Here is a 22,339-nt window from a genome sequence, read left to right on the forward strand (position 1 = left end):
CAGAATAATACTATCTGAGATGTGTGGGGGTAGACCTGCCCGTGTGCACATACGAGTGTGCACATGGGTGCCTGTGCAAATTCATGTGTAGACACTCAAGCACAAGTGCATGGACACCAGTGTCTCTGACCTGAAGGGAGAGTCTAGCACCTACTGTGTGCACTGCTCATGGGCTCATCCTCTCTCTGGAAGAATCCCTGGAGAGTTCAACTCTCCCTTGACAAAGGGTAGACAAGAAGTAAGAGAGGCTGGGGGAGGAGGCAGGATGGGATGGACATCGGAGGGGGCTGGACAGAGGACAGCAGCCCCACCCATGCACCCAGACTTTTCTGAACCTCAGCCCGGCAGGGCCCCACTGGCCTCCCTCTCTGATGAGGTCCCTGCAAATGCTGTCTTTGGACTTTCGTTTTTACCTCTGCTAACATGAGGAGGTGGTAGAGACTTTAACCTGATGGAATCCTACAATTGAAGGAACTCAACTAGGGATAAAAGGAAGGCCTGGGTCCTTAGAGTCACATGGAACCCAAATGCAAGGGAAGTCTGACTTTAACATCAGTGTCGGGAAGGGCGCACACTGCCGGATGTGTCTCCATGATGGAGACAAACGGGCAGAGGAAGAAAAGGGAATCCAAGTTATATGTGGTGGTGAGCAGAACCACACAACAGGGCACCTGCGGACACTGGATGAGGGACAAGGATGTAGCATCCCCTAATATGGCTGTTAGCCTTCCGCAAGTCTGCAGAACAAGTGAGCAATGCTGTTCTGTGGGGTGACTTCTGACCCCTTGCCTCTTCTGGTCAATATCCTTTAACAACTGACCTCATCACCCTGCCCGTCAGCAGTCTACCAGCTCTTGTATCATGAGCTCGGACTCCGCCCAATGGAAGGACCCCATCACACCCTCATTTACTTAGGGGTGGCGACAAGCTGTTTTTTTACAGTAGCGAGGAGAAACCTGGACAGGAAAGAACTCCTCCAGACGGTAAGTCAATCAAATTTGAAACATGGACCACTCATTCTGCCTCTTTGATTGACAGCAGAACAGTCTCAGTGGAGAAAGTCAGCCCCTGGCAGATCCTGCTGAGCATGACCCAGTACACTAACCCGTAAGTGGAGACACGGGAGGAATGGGTTCTTCGGCACTGACCTCATCCAGCGCGAGTCTGAGATCTGACCACCCGACTCCCATGCCTTTTAATGCACACTTTCCCATCAGTCAGTAGGCATCCTCTCTGGGTGCGATGTAATGCCTAACATCTTGAAATTAAATGAACACTTTTTTTTTTTTTAATGAAGTCTTTTTATAAAGGCGAATTGTGTCCCTGGTTAAAAGCTGAATCTAGAAGGCAATGCCATATTTGTATAGAACAAGCAAACTGAAAAATTACATTGTAATATGCATTTCAATTGTGTTCTCTATAAAAGATCTAGGGGTGAAAAAATAAAAAGAATCTCTAAATATTTTCAAAGCACATCCATGCGTTAAGTAAAATTCGGACCCTTATCGTTCTCTACAAGTAAGATATGAAAGCTTCAAGGCCACGGCCGAGGAATCTCAGGACCTGTCAGAACATGATCTAGTGCAATTACTTACTGGTGTGGAAACCGGGGCTCACAGGGGTAAATGGGCCTACCCATACAAACATACAGGCTTTCACAGGAGACTCCATCTCAGGGCGGCAGTGCTCCAGAAGCAAGCAGCTGCGTTTTCCTAAAGGGGACATCCATGGCACCTCCCCTTCCTATTAGCCGGCCTGCCCCTCCCCAATGCCCCACTGCCCCCCCACCTCTTATTTCAAGGGACACACTCAATGTGTCCCCAGGCCGGCTTCCCAGGCTCAATGGAGGTAGTTAATGTGATTCATGAAGAAAGGGGGAAAATGCTCTTTAAAAACTGACCAAGTTAATCTATGTATTTCTTGGGCAAAATGAAAGTGGCCAGAAAACTAGGAAGAAATCATCTATTTTGCTTAAAATAGAAGCACATGAAGAAGGAAGGTCCAGAAAGGGCCTGCCAACATCTCCCTCAGCCCTGGTGGCATCACTTAGTCCCTGCTGGCCCAGCGCAGCTGGTGTGGTGCTCTCCCTCGCCTGGAGCTCACGTCTGACCTTCCGTGATGTGTCTGTGAGCCCCACTAGGTGACTATACGGGACTCTTCTATTTCTAAGCAAAACACACCTTTCACACCCTGAATCAGTTCTCAAGAAGTACTGGAAAGATACAATCTCTCAAAATGAGTGAAATTTATCGACTTTGGCTCGGAAAGTGACTTCATCAGAAATGAACTTGAGCTCATCAGAGACGAATTTTAGAAAGATGAGACCATAAGAAATGACAGTCATCAAGCGGAGTCCCGCCATGTGTGGACTTTTCCCCCCAAGATATCCACCTCTCCGGGGACCAACATGGCCAACACTCCTCATCCAGGGCCAATGTGTCCTGGACTCCAGGAGCAGTCTACTGAGGAAGCCTCCTGTCCCCAGCTGGATCGCAGGATGACATTCTGTGCCAGCTGTATTTTAAATCCTGCATGTAAAAAACCCCAACCGTCCTACATCTTCCTAGTTAAAGCTAGAAAAGGAAAAGAACAGTTCCAACCCGGCGGGCAGAGGTGCTGAACACTGGTCACCATCGACCTGCGACCTGCGTGGCCTCCAGGTTGGGTTGGGAGAGTCTGTGTCACCAGGAGCAGGCACACCGCTGCCTCCCAGCAGTGCCCTTGGGCACAATGTCTGCTTTGCCTCCTTGCTGGCCTGCGGGTGTTTTACCTCTCGGCCCGGATTTTGTATCTCAGGACAAAATAGGCAATGAGCCGCAGGGAGACGAAGAAGATGCCCAAGACAATGAAGTCCAGGTACAGTTTGGCATTCTCCACATCCAGTTCCCGCAGGATGGCCTCTGACTTCTGGAAGTGGCATGTCTCGGCAATGTCACAGTGCAGATCCTCCCGGTCCAAGCCATAGATGGAGAGGATGACTCCCTCGAAGCCATACCTAGGGAGAAGAGCGCCGGGGTGTGAAGGGCATCCGTTGCAGAAGGTCACCCTGCTGGCTCTCCACTCTCAGGGGCCCCCTTCCCTGCACTACCTCCTGACCTCACAGCCATCTTCCTAAGACATCTCTCTAGAGCCCTCCTACCTTTGTTCCCAATCCTGTTTCTTCCAAGGCCACCAGGGAAAATATAAAATGGAACGAACCATGGTTTATCCACTGGGGCAATAAAAAAAAAAAAATCATATTTGGCTTCCTTCCAATCCTGCGCACCTTTTCACTGTTACGTCTAGCTATGGGTTGGAGATCCTGGCAAGAACACCGGAGCATTTAAATCGAGCCCTTTTGGTCCAGTCTTGTCTTGTAGGACAAAAACACCAATCTTCAGAAGAAAGGCGCTGGTCTCTGGTTTCCCAGGATTGGCAAGCTCGGGCAGCTGAAACTCTGTACAAGGGCTCTGTGTCTGTCTTGTTCTCCTGAACAATGTAGCGGGGCCTAAGCTGACACTCCAGGAAAGCAGCACTTGTTCCCAGAGTGGACCTTTGTGATCAGGGAAATGGCTGCAGCTGGGGGTGGAGGTGAGGACACAGGCCCAAGTCCTAAGGATGGACACTGACTGGCCAGGGAATGGCCAGCGTGCAGAGCCACTCAGCAGAGGGGTGGAACTTTGGTAGACCCTGGACCCAAAGAGCCAGAAAACCCCAGTTGGAAGGCAGTAGGATGTTTCAGCGAGGGCATAATGCACCTTGTTGTGCCTTGTTTAGGTTTTATAATCAGGATCTCATTGTGGCATTTTTACACAAAATACGGACACACCCTTGGAAATGCCCAGAATGTGAGGGCATGCCAAAGCATCTTCAGAGAAGGAGTCTATATGTACTTGTGTGTATTGAAAGGGTGAGGCACAAAACTAAGGAAAACACAAAGGCATATTCTTGGAGTCCGGGTGCAGATTCAGTGGGCAGCCAAGCGGAGGCTTTTGTGAGTCCCTCCTCCAATACCACTCAGTTCCTGGGGCTGCCCCTCCCACACCACTGCCCACATGTACCTGACATAGGAGATATAGGACATCCACTGTAGGTAGGCTGGGATCGTGTCAAAACTGACGAAGAATCCCGAGAAGAGCAAGACGGGGATGGCCGTCACAGGACCCACGAACGTTGCGACCTGGAAGCCAGACAGGGACATGAAGAATACTCACTGGACGGGGCAGAGAATATCCCACCCAGTCCCATGACCCTGAGGACATCCCCTGTGGTTGGAGAGGAGGAATCTCAAAGGGCTAGAGTCCTCCTTGGGTTGGCCAAGACCAGGATGGTGGCCAAGAATGTCCCCTGGCCAGGGCCAGAAGTTAATTTCCTGAAGAGGGGCCCTGAAACCCCGGCTGAGGAAGGAAACTGGACAAACTGAACATTATTTCCTGAGGGCAGAGGCCAACACTTTCTGGGAATGGTCTCTGAGGAGCTGTAGTGGGAATTTATAGCCATCCCTGATGCTGACAATTGGGTAGGGCCACCTCTCTGGGGATTCCACCTGGAGGTAAAGATACTGTCACCAACCTACGGTGGCATCAAATGCCAGAGCCAGGTTTCAAGGACCCCATGGGACCCGCTGGAAGGCCCCTCCTCTTGGGTCTTGCTGTCCCTGGGAGCTAAGGGCAACACCTGGCAGGCTGGCAAGCATTTGTTCCCACTGGCTGGGTCCCGAGGGAAAGATTGTAGGGTGCAGGTGTGATGTGCACGTTGTGTGTAGTGTGCATGTTATATGTACATGAGCTTAAAAGACATCCATCACCCAGTCAGATACACCCTCTGGGCTCCACAGCTCTTGGGGGAGAGGTGGAGAAGGGTCTGAGAAGGTGAGATTGGGGGGGTAGGTCAACACAGAGGATAAAGCCATCTATGAAAACAGTATGGTTCTGATGTCTGGGTGGCACTGGCTGGGTACATGGGCTATACTGAGATGGGAGGTCAACATGGGGGTGACAGGTTATTCTGTGGGCCTGATTTGGGACTGGTATGTCCCGGGCCCTTCTTCTGAGTGCTGTCTTCTTGTGACAATACTATGAGGCAGATACCATGGCTACTCCACCTCTTAGTGAGGACCCTGGACCCTGGAGGCCAGGAAGCCATTGTTGAGGACACTGGAGATGAACTGGAAAGTATATGGCAGCCAGGAGCCCTTGGAACATGGCTTGGAACCTCAAGAGCCTAAAGTGGCTTTGGCTTGTTAAGGACTGGGAGGCAACTGGGGTTGGAGATGAGACCGGGTTTCCAAGAGACAGAGAAGGGCTATATGAAGCTCAGGGTGAGGTGAAGAGTAGGTGCCCACCATTGGTATACCAAAGAGTGGTCAGTCAAGTGGACCTACAGGGGCCAGCAGAGAGGGATGGAGAGCTTGGCCTCTAAGACAGCTGTATAATGCCAACCAAGCAAGGCATCTCTGGTCCTTAATCTTCCCTACCTGTAAAATGGGGTCCTGGGGTGTGCTCGGTACTAGGTATGCTGACACTTAGAAAGCACTGTAGGGTACTCATGTCTAGGCATGTGCAGTGTGTAGGTAGGCATGGCCACTCGGCACGTCTCTTACTTCTCAGTAAGAATGTCATTTTTTTCGCTATGAGAACGGCTTTGTGAAAACTTCTGACAGAATTCAAGACAGAATTATGGGGATCACTGAGCCTCAGAGGGGAGTGGTCTCCTTAGACGGAGGAGGCAGAGGGAAGCCCAGTGCTGTTCAGCACCTCCTTGGCTGTACCTGCAGAGATGTGGAGGCAGCTCCAATCAGCAGGCCTAAGGACTGGGCCACCAGTGAGGTCATGGTGCCAAGGGCAGCGAACAGCACAAATCGAACGGCGTCTGACGGCTGTGATGTCATCCAGTACACGATGCTGCAGTAGGCCACGGGAAACATGATCTGAAAGTACAGAGCCAGTGTCCCTGGGGGCTCTGCTTGTCCCACCAGAGGACAGTTGCAGGCCCCATAGATCCCACCAAATTCTGCTTTGTCTCTCAGAAGAATACGAGTGAAAACCAGTCCCACCCGGCTCTGTGGATGTGGAGAATTCCGGTCCCCTAGTGCCAGTCACTAGTGGCTCACGTACCTGGAAGGGGACGTCGGCCATGGTCTTGGCCAGGTAGTAGGCCTTCAGGCTGTACCAGTAATTCAGGTGCTCTCGGAGGAAGACACTCATCTCCAGAGGAACTAGGTAGAAGGTAGAAGATAATGGTTAGGTGGGCACAGCCAGTGAGTCAGATATACACATGAATGGCCTTGGGCTGAGCCTAGCAGTTCTGACCTATGTCACAGTGTGGGCCAATACTCCAGTACTCAGACTTTAAACAAAAGATGGAACCAGATTCATTGATCTGGAAAAAGGAAATCATCAGCCATTTCTCTAAACTCAAGAGTTATGAGGTGGGCTGAATGAGAAATGTCCCCCATAGGCTCGTGTATGTGAACATGTGGTCCCCAGTTGGTGGCGCTGTTTGGGGAGGTTATGGAACCTTTAGGAGGCGGAGCCTTGCTGGAGGAAGTGCATCACTGGAGGGTAGAATTTAAGGGTTTATAGCCTCAACTTACTTCCTGTTTTCCCTCCCTGCTTCATGTGGGCAGATGTGTGCCTACAGGCATGCTGTGCCTTCCTAGCCATTATGGATGCTGGCTCTGGAACCATACGCCAAAATAAAGGCTTTCTTCCTTCATTTGCTTTTGGTTGTGATATTTTATCACAGCAGCAAAAAAAGAAACTGGTCCAAGTGGTCACATGAAGATCCAGAGTGGACCACATCCCTGAGAACATCAAGTGTCCCCATGATGGCTAGTGGGACCATTCTGACCAGCCCTGTCCCTGCTGGATTCATCAGCTCTCTAACCCCTAGGTTTCTGCTTTTGTACCTAGCAGCCCAGAGTGGCCAGAGCTGGCCACCCTCAGCTATCTGAATAGCTGAACTCCACTGGTCAGGTGGGCACAGCCAGCAAGCCAGATCTGAGGGTCTCTTGAGGAGCAAACTCTGGGGAATTTCTCTCCATTGCTTTCCACCACGCCCACCTGCCTTTCGTTGAGATTTGATCGTTTGTACTAAACACTATATTTTCATGTGTGTGTGTGTGAGTGTATGCCATATGTGGGCAAGGACCCACAGAGACCAGAGGCATTGGATTCCCCTGGAGCTAAAGTTTATAGGTGGTTGTGAGTCATTCGACATAGGCGATAGGAACCACATCCTGGTCCTATGAAAGGGCAGGAAGTATGTGCTCCTAACCACTTAGCCACCTCCCCAACTCATTATACAACATCTTCTTATCCAATGGCAAATACAAGACAACCTGTTTTGTCAACATACAAAGGTTGAGTTTGAAGCATCAAGGCCCTGTATGCTATAGAAGTCATGCCTGATTAAGACAAGCCCCCAGGCCCCCACGCCTCGGTAGGAGTCCCAGCGAGAAGGGAAGGGACACTCACAGGTCAGGACCGTGGGCATGAGAGCTGCAAACATGAGGAAGAGCATAGAGAAGAAGAGGAAGCCGGAGTTGCTCAGGACCTTCTTGGCTTCGTTCCCGATCCCCAGGTACAGCAGGCCAATGAGCAGGCCGATCCCGATGTGTGAGGTGATTCGCAGGTGTGTCAGGACCTAAGGGCAGGCACAGCTCTCATCCAGGGCACAGGCATGAGAGAACAAGGCCAAGACCACTGGAGGCATCGGTTCTGACTCCCATGCCAGCAGATCATATGAGCCACCTTCCCTTCCCTTCAGGGAAATAATCATACGTGCACAAGCACACACATCCACATGCACGCACATCTCTACCACGTCAAGTCATATACCACTGAAACAGAATCGCCATGCTTTGTTGCTTCCCTTCAAAGCTGGCAAAGAAGGCTGGTCTCCCTCCAGAGGAGACAAAGCAATGGCAGGGAGGACTCTACGGGAGCCTTTCATCCTGAGCTGTGGCTTGGGTTGCGATAAGCATGAGCCCATGCATGGTAAGTTACAGATATCCCAGATCAGGGCCCTGAGGCTACACTGGACTTCAGCCTCCCCAGGCAGGCTGCCTCGTGCCCACTGGACGGGTGGTACTAGCACACTTGCATCATCCTCTGCCTCCCTCTCTGCATGATCCCAATCCTCCACCTTTCCTCTGGCACTTCTATGCATGCCCATATTGGGGTTATCCTTTGTTCAGAGTTTGGAGTGAGAAGATAGATGGGGTCACCCCACCTCGACCCACAGCACATACGTGACACCAGCAAGACTCACACTGGGCCTTGTGGACACAGGTACCTTGGGGCCTTTTGTTAACAGCAGCGCAACAGTGGGAGCTGACTGATACAAACTGAGGAACAGCGACCTCGAAGTGTGCTTGGGGTGCGTGTGTGTGAGGAAACAGACCTATCGAGGACATCCTTACCGAGTCCCGCATGATGCTGAGGAAGGTCCTCTTGAAGAGGATGCAGAACTGGGTGAGGCAGCTGGCCGAGAAGCTGTGGCAGCCTTCCATGGAGGTAGAGTCCTGAAGATACACATGAAGGGAGTGAGTGAACCTCTTACCCACCATGCTTTCCTGGCTCAAGAAGGACTCTGCAGGACCCATCTCCAGACCACTCCAATCCCTTCACCTGCTTTACCTCCTCAGCAGGCCGGTGCCAAAGAAATGGGTTCACGTCTGTGTCGCCCCCAAGATCCCTCTTATAGTCAGAGTCACACATGCCCTCCCGCACGGCTCTCACCAGGCGGCTGTTCTGATCACCATACTCGCCTGATGCCACTTCCATGACTGCAGGAGACACAGAAAAGGTGACGTGAGACAGGGACCCCTGAGAAGAAGCACGACAGTGCTGATGGGAACTTAGGGTCTCTGTCACTTCGTGATAGCAAGGTCTGTATGGTAATGAGAATGCTTTAAAATGAGTTATGGTGGTTCCTGAGAGCCATGGCAGTGGGTTGCTGATTGACTAATGTTCGATCACAACCCCCCGCCCTCCCCTGCCCCCAGTAAGCCATGCCTGGTGTCAGGAGACCAGAAATGCAAACACACAAATATGCATCACGCTGTCGGCTCACCCAGGAAGCAAGGAACTCATTCATCTATGCCATGACCATGTGTACAGTGTACACTGAATGCCTGCTCTGGACCAGCGTGGGCTAGAGTGTGAGGAAGCTGGGCTCCTTGCTCACGTGCTGAATATAAAGGGCAATGAATAGTCCACGGGGAAGGACTGCCCACAGCACACGGGGTCCACTGCTCTGAGGCTGGAGACCATGGGCCATACCGCTCACCTCCAAGCAAGCATCTTCTCCCCAGGTTTTCCTTACTTGCTTCCTCTGTCCATCCTGGACTCCGTCAAAGTTCCCTCTGCCTAGACTACTTCTGTGGCTGCTGACTGGTCCCCATTCACCCCATGGTAACGACAGTTTGTTGCTGTCTAGAGACCTCTGTGACCGGTTGGTTCCTTCCTCCACCTCCTCCCTGCATAGCACAGCCCTCATCTCTATACCCTGCTGCTGATGTCCAAAGACCCCTCCTCTCCTGGACCCTGCAGCAAACTAGCAATTCCTTTTCTAAGTGGCCTATCAGGCTGAAGTCAGGACACATTGGGCCCCTCTGGAAAAGGGTCATTTGCAGCACCAAGTAAGTCCCCAGCACTGCCCGGTCCATCTCTAGACTCCATGGGGGTATTCACACCACTCCTAAGTGCTGCAGGCCCCACCTTTCCTTCAGAGGCCCGTCAGAGGAGAGACCCTGGGAAGGGGCCTCCTCAAATCACCAGACACCAGCCATCTTCCCACGATCCATGGGATCCTCTCTCCTGCTTGTCCTCCTTTCTGGCTTCCACTCCCTTTCCCTGCTCAGCAGGACTGACTGCCCACTCTCCTCTCTTCCTCTCTCTTGGGAGGGAATAAGCCAACTACAAACAAGATCTTTCTCTTGGCTTTTACCCCTATTTTTTTTTTTTTTGAGCTGAGGATCGAACCCAGGGCCTTGCGCTTGCTAGGCAAGCGCTCTACCACTGAGCTAAATCCCCAACCCCTCTCTCGGCTTTTAAATATGCCCAGTTCTTCCCTTTACGAAGCACTTTCCCTCACCCGTCTCCTCCTGTCTCCTCCCCACTTTGTAGCAGTATGCTTCTTGTGGGTGAGGAACATTCCCGGGATCAAGGACCCCTGAACACAATTTGGGAAACGACATCTGGATCCCTGGGAGCTGAGTGGCCAGATGTGTGAAAGAAATACAGCTGTGGGAGAAAAGCCACACAGGACGGTTGTCCAGTTGGGATCTCTGAGTGGCCCTGAGTAGCAAGGTGCTTACAGAGAAGCAGTCATGGATGTAGCGTTGGTCCCAAGTCTAGTGGCCAGTGTCCCCATAGAGGGGATGCCTAAGAGACACAGGGGGAGGCCAAGCAAAGACAGGGCAGAGCCTGGTCACTGGACAAGTCCTCCTGGGAGAGAGGCCTGCCTGAGGGTCTCACAGGTACCACCACAGGATGGCCCCGCCCCATTGGTGAGACACAGCGGTAGCTCAAGACTCAGGCATCAGATTACAGTGAGACACACAAGATGGGGGGGGGGGGGGGGGGGGGGGGGGTGGGGGGGACTTTCCTTCCAGCTGGGTGGGCTCTACTCACCAAAGTCTGCAGGGTTGTGGTAGGTAGGGCAGTTCAGACCCAAATCCCTCAAATACGGCACGAGATTCGAGACCTTCCCCCGGTATACGCACTGTCCTTGACTCAGGACATAGAGCTGAGGGAAAGGAAGAGAGAAAGGCATCATCCACAGCCTCCCCCTGTGTAAAGCAGTGGAGGCTCTCACTTCGTCAATCATCGGTCAGCCAGCCTGCCCATTGGTCAGCCAGCTTGTCAGTCAACCGGTCCACAAGTTATTCAACCAGTCAGTCCTTAGTCAGCCAGCCAACCAGCTAGTTAACCAGCCAGTCAGCTAATACCCTGGAAACTGGTAGAAAGCATAAGGATCCAGGGGCTAATTTTCCCAGGCTACCTCAGCCCCATGAGAGATCTTGGGACGGAGTCTGGGATGGAGATCGAGGTCAAGTCCATGGACAAGGGTGGGGCCCGTGTACCTACTTGGTCAAAGAGTTCAAAGAGCTTGGCGCTGGGCTGGTGGATGGTGCAGACGATGGACCGGCCGCCCTGGGCCAGCCCTTTCATCAGGGACACCACCTGGAAGCAGGAGGCGCTGTCCAGGCCACTGTAAGTCAAAGACACCATGAGATGCTGAGAATGTGAGGGACAAGCCTAGTGTCCCCGGTCTTGGGGGACCTGGGCAGTCACTGCTGAGGGAGGGCATGTTGTGGGACCTGTAGCTGCACCCCCAAGATCACGCTCTTCTCAGCCTGTGTAAAGGTGGCACTTTGGTGGGAGCTGTGTGCGCTGTATGTCACTCCTGGCAAGAATGCAGAAGCCCAGCAGATTCCTGAAGGACTGGTTGTGGAGTGGGGGAGGGGACGCCCCACCTGTCTTGGCAAGAGACATCAGAACTGTCTGGGTAAATACTGGGCTCCAAATTAAGCAGTGAGGCCTGGCAGTCAGTCCTCGCAATCCCACACCCTTTGGCCCACGTGGGGGCTGTTAGAGGGAGTGGGCTGGGCTGTGGCTGGCTCCTTCTGAGGTTTTATTGACTATATTGATGCCTTTTGTGCGGAGGCGGCATCTTGAGGCGTGCAGGGTTTAGCCAGGATCTGGCATTCCTGGCTCTCCTCTCCTGCTCAAACACTCCCAACCCTTGCTTCTACTATGTAGCTCCCAACGAGGGCAGTGAGTCACAGTGGGGACCCCTGAGCACTCGCTGTCCCCCAGAGCAGGGAGCCTGTGAGAGGCGATTTGCAGGGTTCTTGCAGCTGTCTTTGGGGCCCTTCTAATTACAACCCACTGTGGGTCAGGCATTCAGTGGGGCTGAGGTGGAGGCAGACCCTCCCTGGGATGCTGGAGAAGGCTCTCAAGTTCAGTGGGCATCCACGAGATGAGCACACAGTGGGAAGGAGATGGCAAAGTCTGGATAAAGTCGGACAGGACAAACCCTGTGCGGTCAGCCTACTCTGTTGGGAATGCCCAAATACAACATGCTTGGAAGAAAGGTGGGCTGACTAACTGGTGGCCAGTATGCTCTGGAGCCATGACTTGAGACCACCATCTCCCCAGATGTAAGCAGGTGTGTCTAGGACAGAAGTCAGGAATCCCATGGTCACACAAAGGCAGTGAGCCACTCAAAATGGAAGGGGGTACTTAAAACACAACACAGCAGGCCCCTTCCTCAGAACACCCCACCACACTAGCCTTCAGGAAACTATACCACTGATAACTCAGGAACAAGGGAGAGATGGACACTACTGGGCTGTTTCCTAACTCCAACCATCTCTCCACATTCAGTACCCCACGTCCCAAGCACACACAAGCCTCTGAGCCAGTGGCTTTGTCCTGCCATCCCACAGATGGGGCAGTCTCTTGTAGCTCCTCCAAGAGCATGCCAAGATGGCAGAGCTGCCGCTAAGAACCCCAGAACAGACTCTAGAAGGGACTCTTCCCTGTCCTTCCCTGGTCACCAGTCCAGACACAAGACACAGGCTTACCTGGTGGGCTCATCAAAGAACATGACAGGAGGGTTATTGACCAGCTCCAGTGCAATGGCCAGCCTCTTCCGCTGGCCCCCCGAGAGGCTCCCTGTCCGTGTATTGGCACAGGGCAGCAAGCCCAATGCCGTCAGGATCTCCTTGACCTGTGGCAATAAAACCATATCTCTATTAGCAAACACCCTTCCAACCTCATGGCTATAAGGAACACATACTGAGCTCTGTGGGATGTGCTACCCTGCTGGACACAACCTCGCTAGTCCATACACAGATGTCTACACTGCTGAGCTGTCCCAGGCTATCCCAAGTGAGTGGCAGGTGCTGTCTCTAAACCTGCAGTCCTGACTGGAGAGACAGGCAGAACTGTTGAGAGGCAAGAAGTAGCATTGGGAGTTCAAGTCAAGGGCTGGAGTCTTGATGTCATCCTTTACATCTAAGCTGAGCCTAACATCTGGTGCAAAAAATGTCCTATAAATATCTGATCAATTGACAGATTAATAAACACTTAAGTGGATGGATGATCGGGTCTGTGACCATCAAATGTAGTTAACAACTGCAAAGAGCCCTGTTGGAATCCGTGGCACACAGTAAGTACTCCCAACAGCTATCACCCATGTTCCTTGACTCACATGGAGCATGTGAGCAAATTCCCTCCAAGCTCCCTAACACACACCCTGAGCCAGCCCTGTCAGGAGGTCACTTGAGACTGTGAACAGGTTGAGTGGCTCAAGGCAGCAAACAGATCTGTGTTGCAAGTGACACAGTGGCCACCCTGTGCTCAGGGCCCTGGGAGGAAGGCTGAGACAGGCAGTTCGTTGTGTGCAGGGTCCCCTGCTTGTCCCGGGATGGTGACCTAGTGTTGTGTCAGGGAACAAACAGGTCAGCAGGCTCTTGGGAAGCAGAGGCTCATCCATTTGCCACATCTCTGCCAGGCTTCTCTCCAGGGGGTTCAGTGATTCCCTCCAGAGTCTGCCCAGAGGCAGGACAGCTCTGAGGCAGCCAGTCCCTGGTGGCCATACCAGAAGGACCTTGGCCAGTGGCTTCTCTGGGAGAGATGAGGTCATCCAAAAGGAGGAGAACTCATAAAGAAGAAAACTTTCCACTCTGGACTTCTGAATTATTTATGCGTGGCCAGGACAGACTGAAACTCTGGTGGCAGAGCCACCTGGAATCCAGTGCTGGTGGGGCTGGGAGTGGTGCAGTGTGGGGTCAGGGACCCGAGATCAAGTCCTGCTCTGCCTCTTCTTGCCGATGCCTTCAACCCGGCACTGCCGTCTCGTTCTGGAATGCCATGTCTCTGAGAGATGGATGTCAGCCTGGGAACAGCTTTGGTGTGGCTGTCCGGGAAGGGCCAGAGAGGCAGCACCACAGTGGATGGGCCTTTCTTTCTGGCATTTTTGCTTCTTGCTACAATGTTTACTGATCTTCCAGCACACGGCTTCCAGGCTCTTGTAGACAGCTGGCTGAGCCAGCAGCATGGCTGGGGTCATTTCCTCTGTGGGGACATTCCATACACTAAGTGTACCCCCTTTTCTTCACTGTCATGGCAGGGAAGTGGAAATAGAGGCCACCAGTTGGTGGCTGTCCTTCTGGCCACATGACCATATTTCTACAACCATCAGGCCTGGCCCATTCTCTCCAGCCTTTTCTCAGAAGTAATACTATCCAGGTTGGTTTTGGTTTAAAAGTAGTCAGACAGAAAAAAAAAAACAACAACAACAGGGTCATTTTTAAAAATATGTTTCCCTAAATAAGCAAACAAAGAAAACACAAAGCAAAACATCCCCATGGTCACTTGTAATTCAAGTCCTCCTGGGACCTCACTATCTAGGGATGGTCTCAGCAGCCCAAGACTGGCCCATGGCAACCTCCCTCTCAAGGAAGCAGCTGTACCAGAGGGCTCCTCAGAGCCAAGGTGCCTTTTCTGGGAAACAAGGGAGTCTGTGAACAACATACTCCATGATGTACTAGAACATTCCATTCCATTGTTCTTCCATGTGCTATACACGGCATTCACCAAGGTACGGCTGGGACTGCCGGGAAATGAGTCAGGGTAGCCTCCCACTGCAAATCTGTCCTTGAGACGTCTGTTACTGGCTCTTGGAAGAGGCACATTTCTTGGACCAAGATAATGGAAGCTGTGCACATGTAAGAGTCCTGTCAGTCCGAGGCCTCGCTATGACTTTTCCCAGAAGGCTCTAGGCTTCTCCAAAGGATGCTATCTTCCACTGTAGTGGCAGAACGGGCTCCTGAGGCCTGACCAACACCCAGAAGAGGGACCGGCAGCTAGACTCTGGCAGTACCAAACAGCATCACAGGGAAGGACGGCAGGGGAGGCCAAGTGCCTGCCTCACTGTGGTCATCTGCTCAGAGGCCCGAGTCATATGACGTCTACATGGGGCAAGGCTGGCCACAGAGCCACAGCTGTGGAGAAAGAGCCCTGCCTCCATCTCTTCGTCCTACACGCACATTGATTTCAGTGGCTTAAAGACTTGAGCCTGAGTGGCTGGTGGATGGGAGTGACCAAGGATGGGAGGTGGTCCAGGAACTACCATAGTCTTCTGATCAGTCGCCAGGAGCCACAAGGATGCTCCAAAGGAAAGAGCTCCACCTGGACTCACTTCTGGCTTCTGCCAGTCCCACCGCTGTTCCAGCCAGTGGCCTTCCTTCTCAGCAGCAGAAGATAGGATGCAGGGGCAGGGAGTGCTAGGGCAGGCTCAGATAAAGGATGGAGGACCCTGTCTGTTGGTGTAGGTCATCTCAGGCTCAGCTTGGCACACCGTGTTCTGACGCTTGGTTTCCTTTCTTTCCTTTCTAGAACATTCTTTCATCATCCCAATAGTTGCTTGACTTGAGTCAGCTCAGGCTGCCATGACGGAGTATCCCAAACTGAGGGCATTGACATGGGAAATGCCACCTCAGTGTCTGCTGGCTGGTTGGTCAAGTTCAAGGCATGGTGGCGCTGGTTCTTCCCCGCCCCTCCTGACTCCTCTCTCCCGGGTGTGCTTGTGTACTGACCTCCTCTTCTTGTAAGGACACAGTGAGATTGGATCAGAGCCATCCCAATGACCTCTGAGTTGTCTTAATCATCTCTGCCAACAGCCTGTTAATTCTGAAGTACCGGGGCTAGAATTTTAGCACATCCTCTTGTGGAGGGGGCAGGGGGTCAGCCCCTGAGCTGTCTCTTCTTGTGTTCACCTTCAGGGACAGTGGAGGTGTGGGGGAACGGGTGGTGGTGTCCTTCCAAGTCACATTATTTAGAAAAGACTGGAGACTACAGAGGCCCTGGAGTTCACCTTCACGATAAGGTCACAAGCCCCATTCTGCTGCCCACATGTAGTCCCTGAACTTTCCACATTGTCTCTGTGTGGGGTACAAAGGGTCAGTTTCTTCCCCTCCATCTCAGAATAAGAGAATTCCGCAGGAAACATTTTCAGTCATTCTAGTGAGCTGTTTTTGCTTCAGAAATAAGTTCTTCCTCTCTGCACTGCACACCCTACCACCACGATAGAGGATCTCAAGACTGTGAGGGTCTTGTGAGAAAGGGGAAGAGGACCCCTCAGGCTGTCCGGAGCTGCTTTTCCACAGCCTTAATCTACATTCTGGGCAGCAAAAGGAGGAAGTATGTGAACAGAATTATAAAAAACACTTCCTTAGGTAAGTATTTAACGATGTCCAACTAAATGATGTATCTCACATCCCGCTATTGATGTCCCTGGCAACCACCTGGCAACTGCACTACCCCCATTTCCTGGCCTTGGAATGTGCCAGGAGGCAGAGATAACATCATGTAAGGGGGAAGGGCTTCTGCTACATCCATCTACAGAGTATCCCAGGAGCACTAGTGCCAGAAAGGAGGAGGATGGCTGAGCTTCTCTAGAGTAGCCTGTGAACAGGATTGATCTGCATGACCTCCTGGGGCTCCTGGTGGGTCCTGCTTGCTTCCTTCCCTGTTCCTTAAGGGTTCGGGGAGCCAGAAAAACTGGTAAGAGGGAGAAGAGTCTCAGATAGGCTGGGGATGTTTTTATCTTCTTTTTGAAAAGCTGCTTAATAACACATAAGAGTTCAATTTCTCCTTGCAAAGGTATGTGGGTGGAGGGGATTATTTTTAAACCAATGACTAATCCATCCCCATTGTCAGCATTTCACAAAAATTTATTTTAAACTAAAATGTATGAAACACCCAAGGAGGTGGAGCCCTTGGCCAGGCCCTGAGGCTGGCATCTTCTGGCCATAGCGGGGAGGGGCTAAGGCTGCATACTGCTGGATCTATACATCATTCTAGCCCCAGAACCATCTCTCCTGTATTCCAGCCATTGTACCCTGCCACACACTTTCTGATGCCCCTATCTCCCACATACATACCCAAGGAAAGGCAAAGAACACCAACAAAAAAAAATCTACAAGAGAGGAATAGGTAGATCCTCCCTGCCAGTCTCCACATGTGCTCCCATCACACTCTGGGCCACACGTGACTTGGAGCATCACACTCACCATCTCCCGTCTGCCTTCATCCTTCTCCTGCAGCTTCAGATGTGCAGACACCTGCAGGCAATAAGGACAACAGTGAGGTGGCTTCTGGAAGGATGCATCTCATGGGATCCGAGCCAGGTCCAGAGGTCAAACCATAGTTCAAAGCTACACCATGGTGCAAAGCCACACCACGGTCCAGGATCCCATCAATTTTTTAAGCTGCTTGATGGAGTCGCAAGACCCAAGAGAGATGAGCTTCCCACTCCTGGGAGAGCTCTGTGGGTCTGCTGGGCTTCTTGTTATCTTAGGTGTCCCCATGAGATGTCTCTGTTCCAGCACAGAGACAAGGAAACCCTAGGCAGCAGGGTTTGAAGACAGTCTGGGAGGGGACCAGTAGAGCATCCAGGACCTCCACAAATCAAGTGATAAACCATTGCTGACTTGAAGTTGTCACTTTGGGAGGATCTGCAGACAGCAGGTGTGGGATGGCGGGATGAACTTCCTGGTTTTTTTTTGTTTTTTGTTTTTTTTTTTTACTCAGATCCTGTTTACCAGTATAGAATGGTATACACTTGCCTGGTGAAACCCTGAGACAGAATCACCCAGGTTCAGCCCTGTTTCAGTTATATCAGGCTCTGTGTTCTTGGGCACATCTGGGCCTCAGTTTTTTTTTTTTCTTTTCATTTTTTCTTTTTTTTGTTTTGTTTTTTTGAGACAGGGTTTCTCTGTTTAGCTTTGTGCCTTTCCTGGATCTCACTCTCTAGACCAGGCTGGCCTCAAACTCACAAAGATCCACCTGCCTCTGCCTTCCAAGTGCTGGGATTAAAGGCATGCGCCACTACTGTCCGGCTAGGCCTCAGTTTCTTCACCAGCACAAAAATAGCTTAAAATCTACCTCATTAATTGGTGCAGTTGCTGAAGCGGTCAGATCAGAGACTGAGAGGCAAGAGAGGGGACTGAGGAGGTCTCAGGCCTCCGAGTGGGTCAACGGTAGGCCTACATCACCTCTACAAGGTCAGCTGCCTGTCTTGTGTCCCTGAGTGTCACCAGGATGTGTCAGGATGGACATGAGGTGTGTGGACACACAAACGCACATGCACACACACATAAAAATGTATAATTGCTGTAGGTCAGTAGCCAGTAGCCAAGAAGTGGGGCCCATGGAAGACAGGATCTCGAGGGGTAGAAAGTTTAAGATCTCGACTGAGGATCTAGCTGTATGTGATTCTGAAAATTTCACAGCAAGACCTAGAGGAGTTGCCACCACCACAGAAGAGAAAACGGTGGAACTGGAGAGTCAAAGCGATGGTCCTCACACCAGCAACCACACGGTCCACCAGTGACTCACTAAGAGCTACAATCAGGGCACCCAGCACACGGAGGGCCACTCGGGACTCACAGGAGTAGGCAAGCACATGAAGGCCGAGACTTGAGGTGAAAGAAACCTTCTAATTGGCTGCCCACCCTGGCCTGGGTGTAAACCCTTCTGCATCCTCTTAGCCCCACTGGAGGTCAGGTAGGCAGGTAGATCTCCCTAAAGTGACTATTCATGGGCTGGGTGGTGGGGTCCCCTTACTCGGTACCAGGGCAGAAGAGCTAAAGAAACCCTGTCAGGCCCTCTCTTTCTGTTTCCCCACAAAGCAGGTCGAGGGGCAGATGCCAGATCTGAAATCGTAACCCACTTTTCCTTATTGAGCTAAGACTCCTTTGGAATCACACGAAGTGCTGTGTGGTGGCCACTGTCTGGGCTTTGCCCATTCCAAGACATGAACGTGAGGGCAAGACCTCTCCATGTAAGGCCACCAATACGAACACCTCATCTAAGTGAAGTGCAGAGTCTCTGACAATGTCCTCTTCAGGACCAGGGGAGGTACAATCCTATTGGGATTCCATGCAGTGTCACTGAGAAAGCAGAGACTCAGCTAGGCACAACGTGCCACCACAAGCAGAGGCTACCAACCAGAGCATTGGTTTGTAAATTACCATTTAATAAGAGAGAGTCTAGTGGCTTCTTCTACCCACAATGAGATCACGCGGGCTGTCACTGACTGTGGGGTGGGCCTCTATAAAAAAAAAAAAGATCCCAGAAGCCCAGAGTTCTTACGTTGGTGGGGACACCGGGCAAAGAACACAGCCTGGCTATTCTGGAAACCTAGGATATGGCATCATCTGGACACTTGCATGGCCCCAGAGGGAAAGGTATTTTTAGACTCCTCCTGGACCTATGCACTGGAGTCTCCTGTAAAGACAAGGTGAGAAGACGTAGTAGGAGTGGAAAGAACCATGCAGACCTAGAAGGACAAGGACAAGCCTTAAGGTCAAGGTTCGACTCCATCCTCCTAGGCTACTCATTCACTATTCCAGGAACAGATGGGAATAGTCTCATAGACGAGGGAGCAACAGCCAAGGCACCGACGCCACATCACAGAGGGAAGAAGAGCTCAGAGACCCTGGAGCTGCTTCGGAGTTCCCGCATGGTGCTGGAAAGCCTGCAGCCCCGACTCACGGCTTAACTCCCAGAGGCTCCCCACACCCCTGCTCCTTACAGACGGCATAGCCCTGACCCTGTGGGTACCCAGCAATGGCTGACTCTGTCTTTCACCTGGCATATGGGCGAGTCTGATGAAGCTCCCAGAGAAATAGCAATTCACCAAAGACAGAACTCTTCAAGAACAGTGATGGAGGCTAGGCCTGATAGCTTCTATCAGCTTGACACAGGCTAGAGTCATATGGAAAGAGGGAGCCTCAGTTGAGAAAACAGCCCAATCAGATTGGCTTGTGGGCAAGCTCCACCCCTGAGCTGCTGGTCCTGGATTCTGTAAGAAAGCAGGCTGAGCAAGCCATGAGGAGCCAGCCTGTAAGCAGTGGTCCTCCATGGCCTCTGCATCAGCTCCTGCCCCACCCTAGATGATGGACTACAATTATAAGCTGACATAAATGGCCCCCCACCATGCTTTTGGTCATGGTGTTTCGTTACAACCATAGAAACTTTAATTAAGCAGAAGGGAAGTTGCTTAGCCCATGGGGAAATAGGAAGGCGGTTTCCATGAAAACAGTCATTCAAGTTAGCAATTAATAATCTCAGAAACTTGATTGTGACTTTGCCAAAGGAGATCCATTCAAACTCCCAGTCTTGGGGATTATGTTCCACACAGCTGAGCACGCAGCCAGCCCGGGGAACAGCTTGGAGAGAGGGAGCGAACTGTATGTGGCCGGGTGCAGCAAGTCTGTGTTGTGCCGAGGGCAGCGGTGGCTCACCATCATGGCCTCCTGAACAGTGAGGTGAGGCAGCAGCATGTCATCCTGCATGATGTAGCAAGAGACCTTCCGGAAGCAGCGCAAGTCCCGGGGCATGCCATTGATGAGGACTGCCCCCTTCATGCCTGTCTCCCTGCAAAGACAAGGAGAGGTGGTTGTCAGCCAGCTCCTTCAGTATCCCACCTTTGGGTGGATTGGAGAAGCAAGAGAGGGGGCCTCCCTACCTCCTGGGCTCTTGCACAGAACCATTCACCATGGTGACAGGATGGGGCAGAGGGACCAGAGACCCACAGCACCACTCTGCTGGGAGCAAGTGGCCAGCAGGGAGACAAGCCACACACCAGGCCTCTCCCAAATGGCATGCATATCACACCAGATGGAAATGGCTTCTTTTCTTGGTCTAATGCACAAACATGCCTGGGGATGCACCTTGATACAGCCACAGGGCAAGGATGCATACCACTGGCTACTTTATCTGCAGCCCACACTACACCAGCTACACCAGGATCACAGGTGCACCCAGCAGGTGCCTCAGGGTCAGGTGGCTCAGAGAAGCGTCCCAGCCATGACAGTTCAGCCCCAAGACTGGTCCTGATGCAAGGGGAGAACCTTCTGACTGCAGGTGGGGAGGCTGGGAGCCTCTTGCATCCTGACAGGGATGGAGGGGCACTGCCCCAGCTTCCACCCTGTCAGCTCCTCATGCATGTGCACACTTGGTCTTCTGCCTCTCAGGTACTTCTAAGCGCCAGCAGAGCTGGCTTCCAGGGATCTCCTATCTTCCTTTCCTCTCAAGGACACATCTTTGCAGCTCTGTCTCCCTGTGGCCAGGGAGAACAGTAGCATTATAGAACCCATGGGGACTAATAGAATCATTCTGAGTTCCAGCTTCCTGTGGCCCACTGTCCTCCCAGGCAATGATCAGCTCCCCTTGGCTTCCTCTGGGTACCCAGCCTGGCAGGGCTGACTCTGCATCTCTGGAATGCACAAGCACCCTGGTCTTCTAGCCAGCCCCGCCCCCCAAATACCCCACTTGGCGCCCTCCCTGTCTTGACCCTGGGAGTTGAGAATGTGGCTTTGATCTTTAGATGTGAATGTATTGGAGAAGAACTTGTCACAGTGATGGTTTTGAAAATCATAACCTCTGATATTAAGAAGCAATTCAGAGCTCTAAGGAACAGTGAGCTTTATTTCCCCACCTCACCCCAGTAATTGAAATCATTAGAATTACAGGTGTTCATCATTATTCTCAGCAACTATATTATGTTCTGGCTTGCATCTGAAATGTCCCTCACAGGGTGTGCTTGAACTCTTGGTCGCCAGCTTGTGGTACTAAAACGGGAGGCTGTGGGGCCTGGGTGGTAGAGGTGGGTCACTGAAGACAGGCCTTTAAAGGCTGAAGCCTGGATCTGCCTCTGGCTCCACTCTATCTGCTTCCGGGGCAGTGCCAGGAAGTGAGAAGGCCTCTCTGTGGAAGCCCTCCAGCTTCCACAAACCAAGCTGCTTCAGCTGCCATGCTTCTTTCCATGACTGTGCCCTCCGAGACTGTGAGCCAAACAGACCCTTGCTCCCTCAAGCTGCTTCTGCAACAGGGATTGGCCACAGGAACAGGAAAGTAAGCAACACGTTCTAGGTAGATACCAAAGCCATGCAGAGTTTTGTACACTACACGGACAATGACTTTTTCTATGGCACACATGTTAAAGCTTAATTTATAAATGAAGCATGGCAAGAAATTAATAATAACAACTAATAAAACAACAATTATAATGTGTCATAATAAAATCGTCAACATTTCCATCCTTGTACTTTGGGGATGTGATTGAGAAAAACAAGGGTCCCCTGAACAAAATCCCACAGCTCTCCAGCCAATCTCATAGCCTAGACAGTTAACAGGCATAGAGTGTGGCTACACTGATCCATGTCCTGGATGGGACAAAAGTGGCATCAGATTTCATCAGATTTGTTTTAAAAAGGTGTGTGCAAGTAAAGTTTGAATTGTTTAGAATGGAATTTGAATTCTTTTGGTCCATG

General features: G+C 51.7%; 1 protein-coding gene across 1 annotated transcript in view; it reads right to left on the bottom strand.

The window, feature by feature from the left end:
- Positions 1 to 1,259: 1,259 nt before the first annotated feature.
- The window catches only part of Abcg1 (ATP binding cassette subfamily G member 1), a 59,056-nt gene continuing 37,976 nt past the window's right edge, over positions 1,260 to 22,339 (bottom strand). The window contains exons 4-15 of the mRNA XM_036167555.1: positions 20,309 to 20,441; positions 17,072 to 17,122; positions 12,578 to 12,723; positions 11,076 to 11,199; positions 10,620 to 10,734; positions 8,622 to 8,770; positions 8,405 to 8,506; positions 7,458 to 7,626; positions 6,096 to 6,196; positions 5,750 to 5,908; positions 4,041 to 4,159; positions 1,260 to 2,995 (exon numbers count right to left, since the gene is read on the bottom strand). Coding sequence (XP_036023448.1) covers positions 2,767 to 2,995; positions 4,041 to 4,159; positions 5,750 to 5,908; positions 6,096 to 6,196; positions 7,458 to 7,626; positions 8,405 to 8,506; positions 8,622 to 8,770; positions 10,620 to 10,734; positions 11,076 to 11,199; positions 12,578 to 12,723; positions 17,072 to 17,122; positions 20,309 to 20,441 — 1,597 coding nt within the window. The 3' untranslated portion in view covers positions 1,260 to 2,766. The remainder of the gene's footprint in view (positions 2,996 to 4,040; positions 4,160 to 5,749; positions 5,909 to 6,095; positions 6,197 to 7,457; positions 7,627 to 8,404; positions 8,507 to 8,621; positions 8,771 to 10,619; positions 10,735 to 11,075; positions 11,200 to 12,577; positions 12,724 to 17,071; positions 17,123 to 20,308; positions 20,442 to 22,339) is intronic.

This window comes from Onychomys torridus, chromosome 18, assembly GCF_903995425.1.
Source record: "Onychomys torridus chromosome 18, mOncTor1.1, whole genome shotgun sequence".
In the NCBI taxonomy this organism is placed as follows: domain Eukaryota; kingdom Metazoa; phylum Chordata; class Mammalia; order Rodentia; family Cricetidae; genus Onychomys; species Onychomys torridus.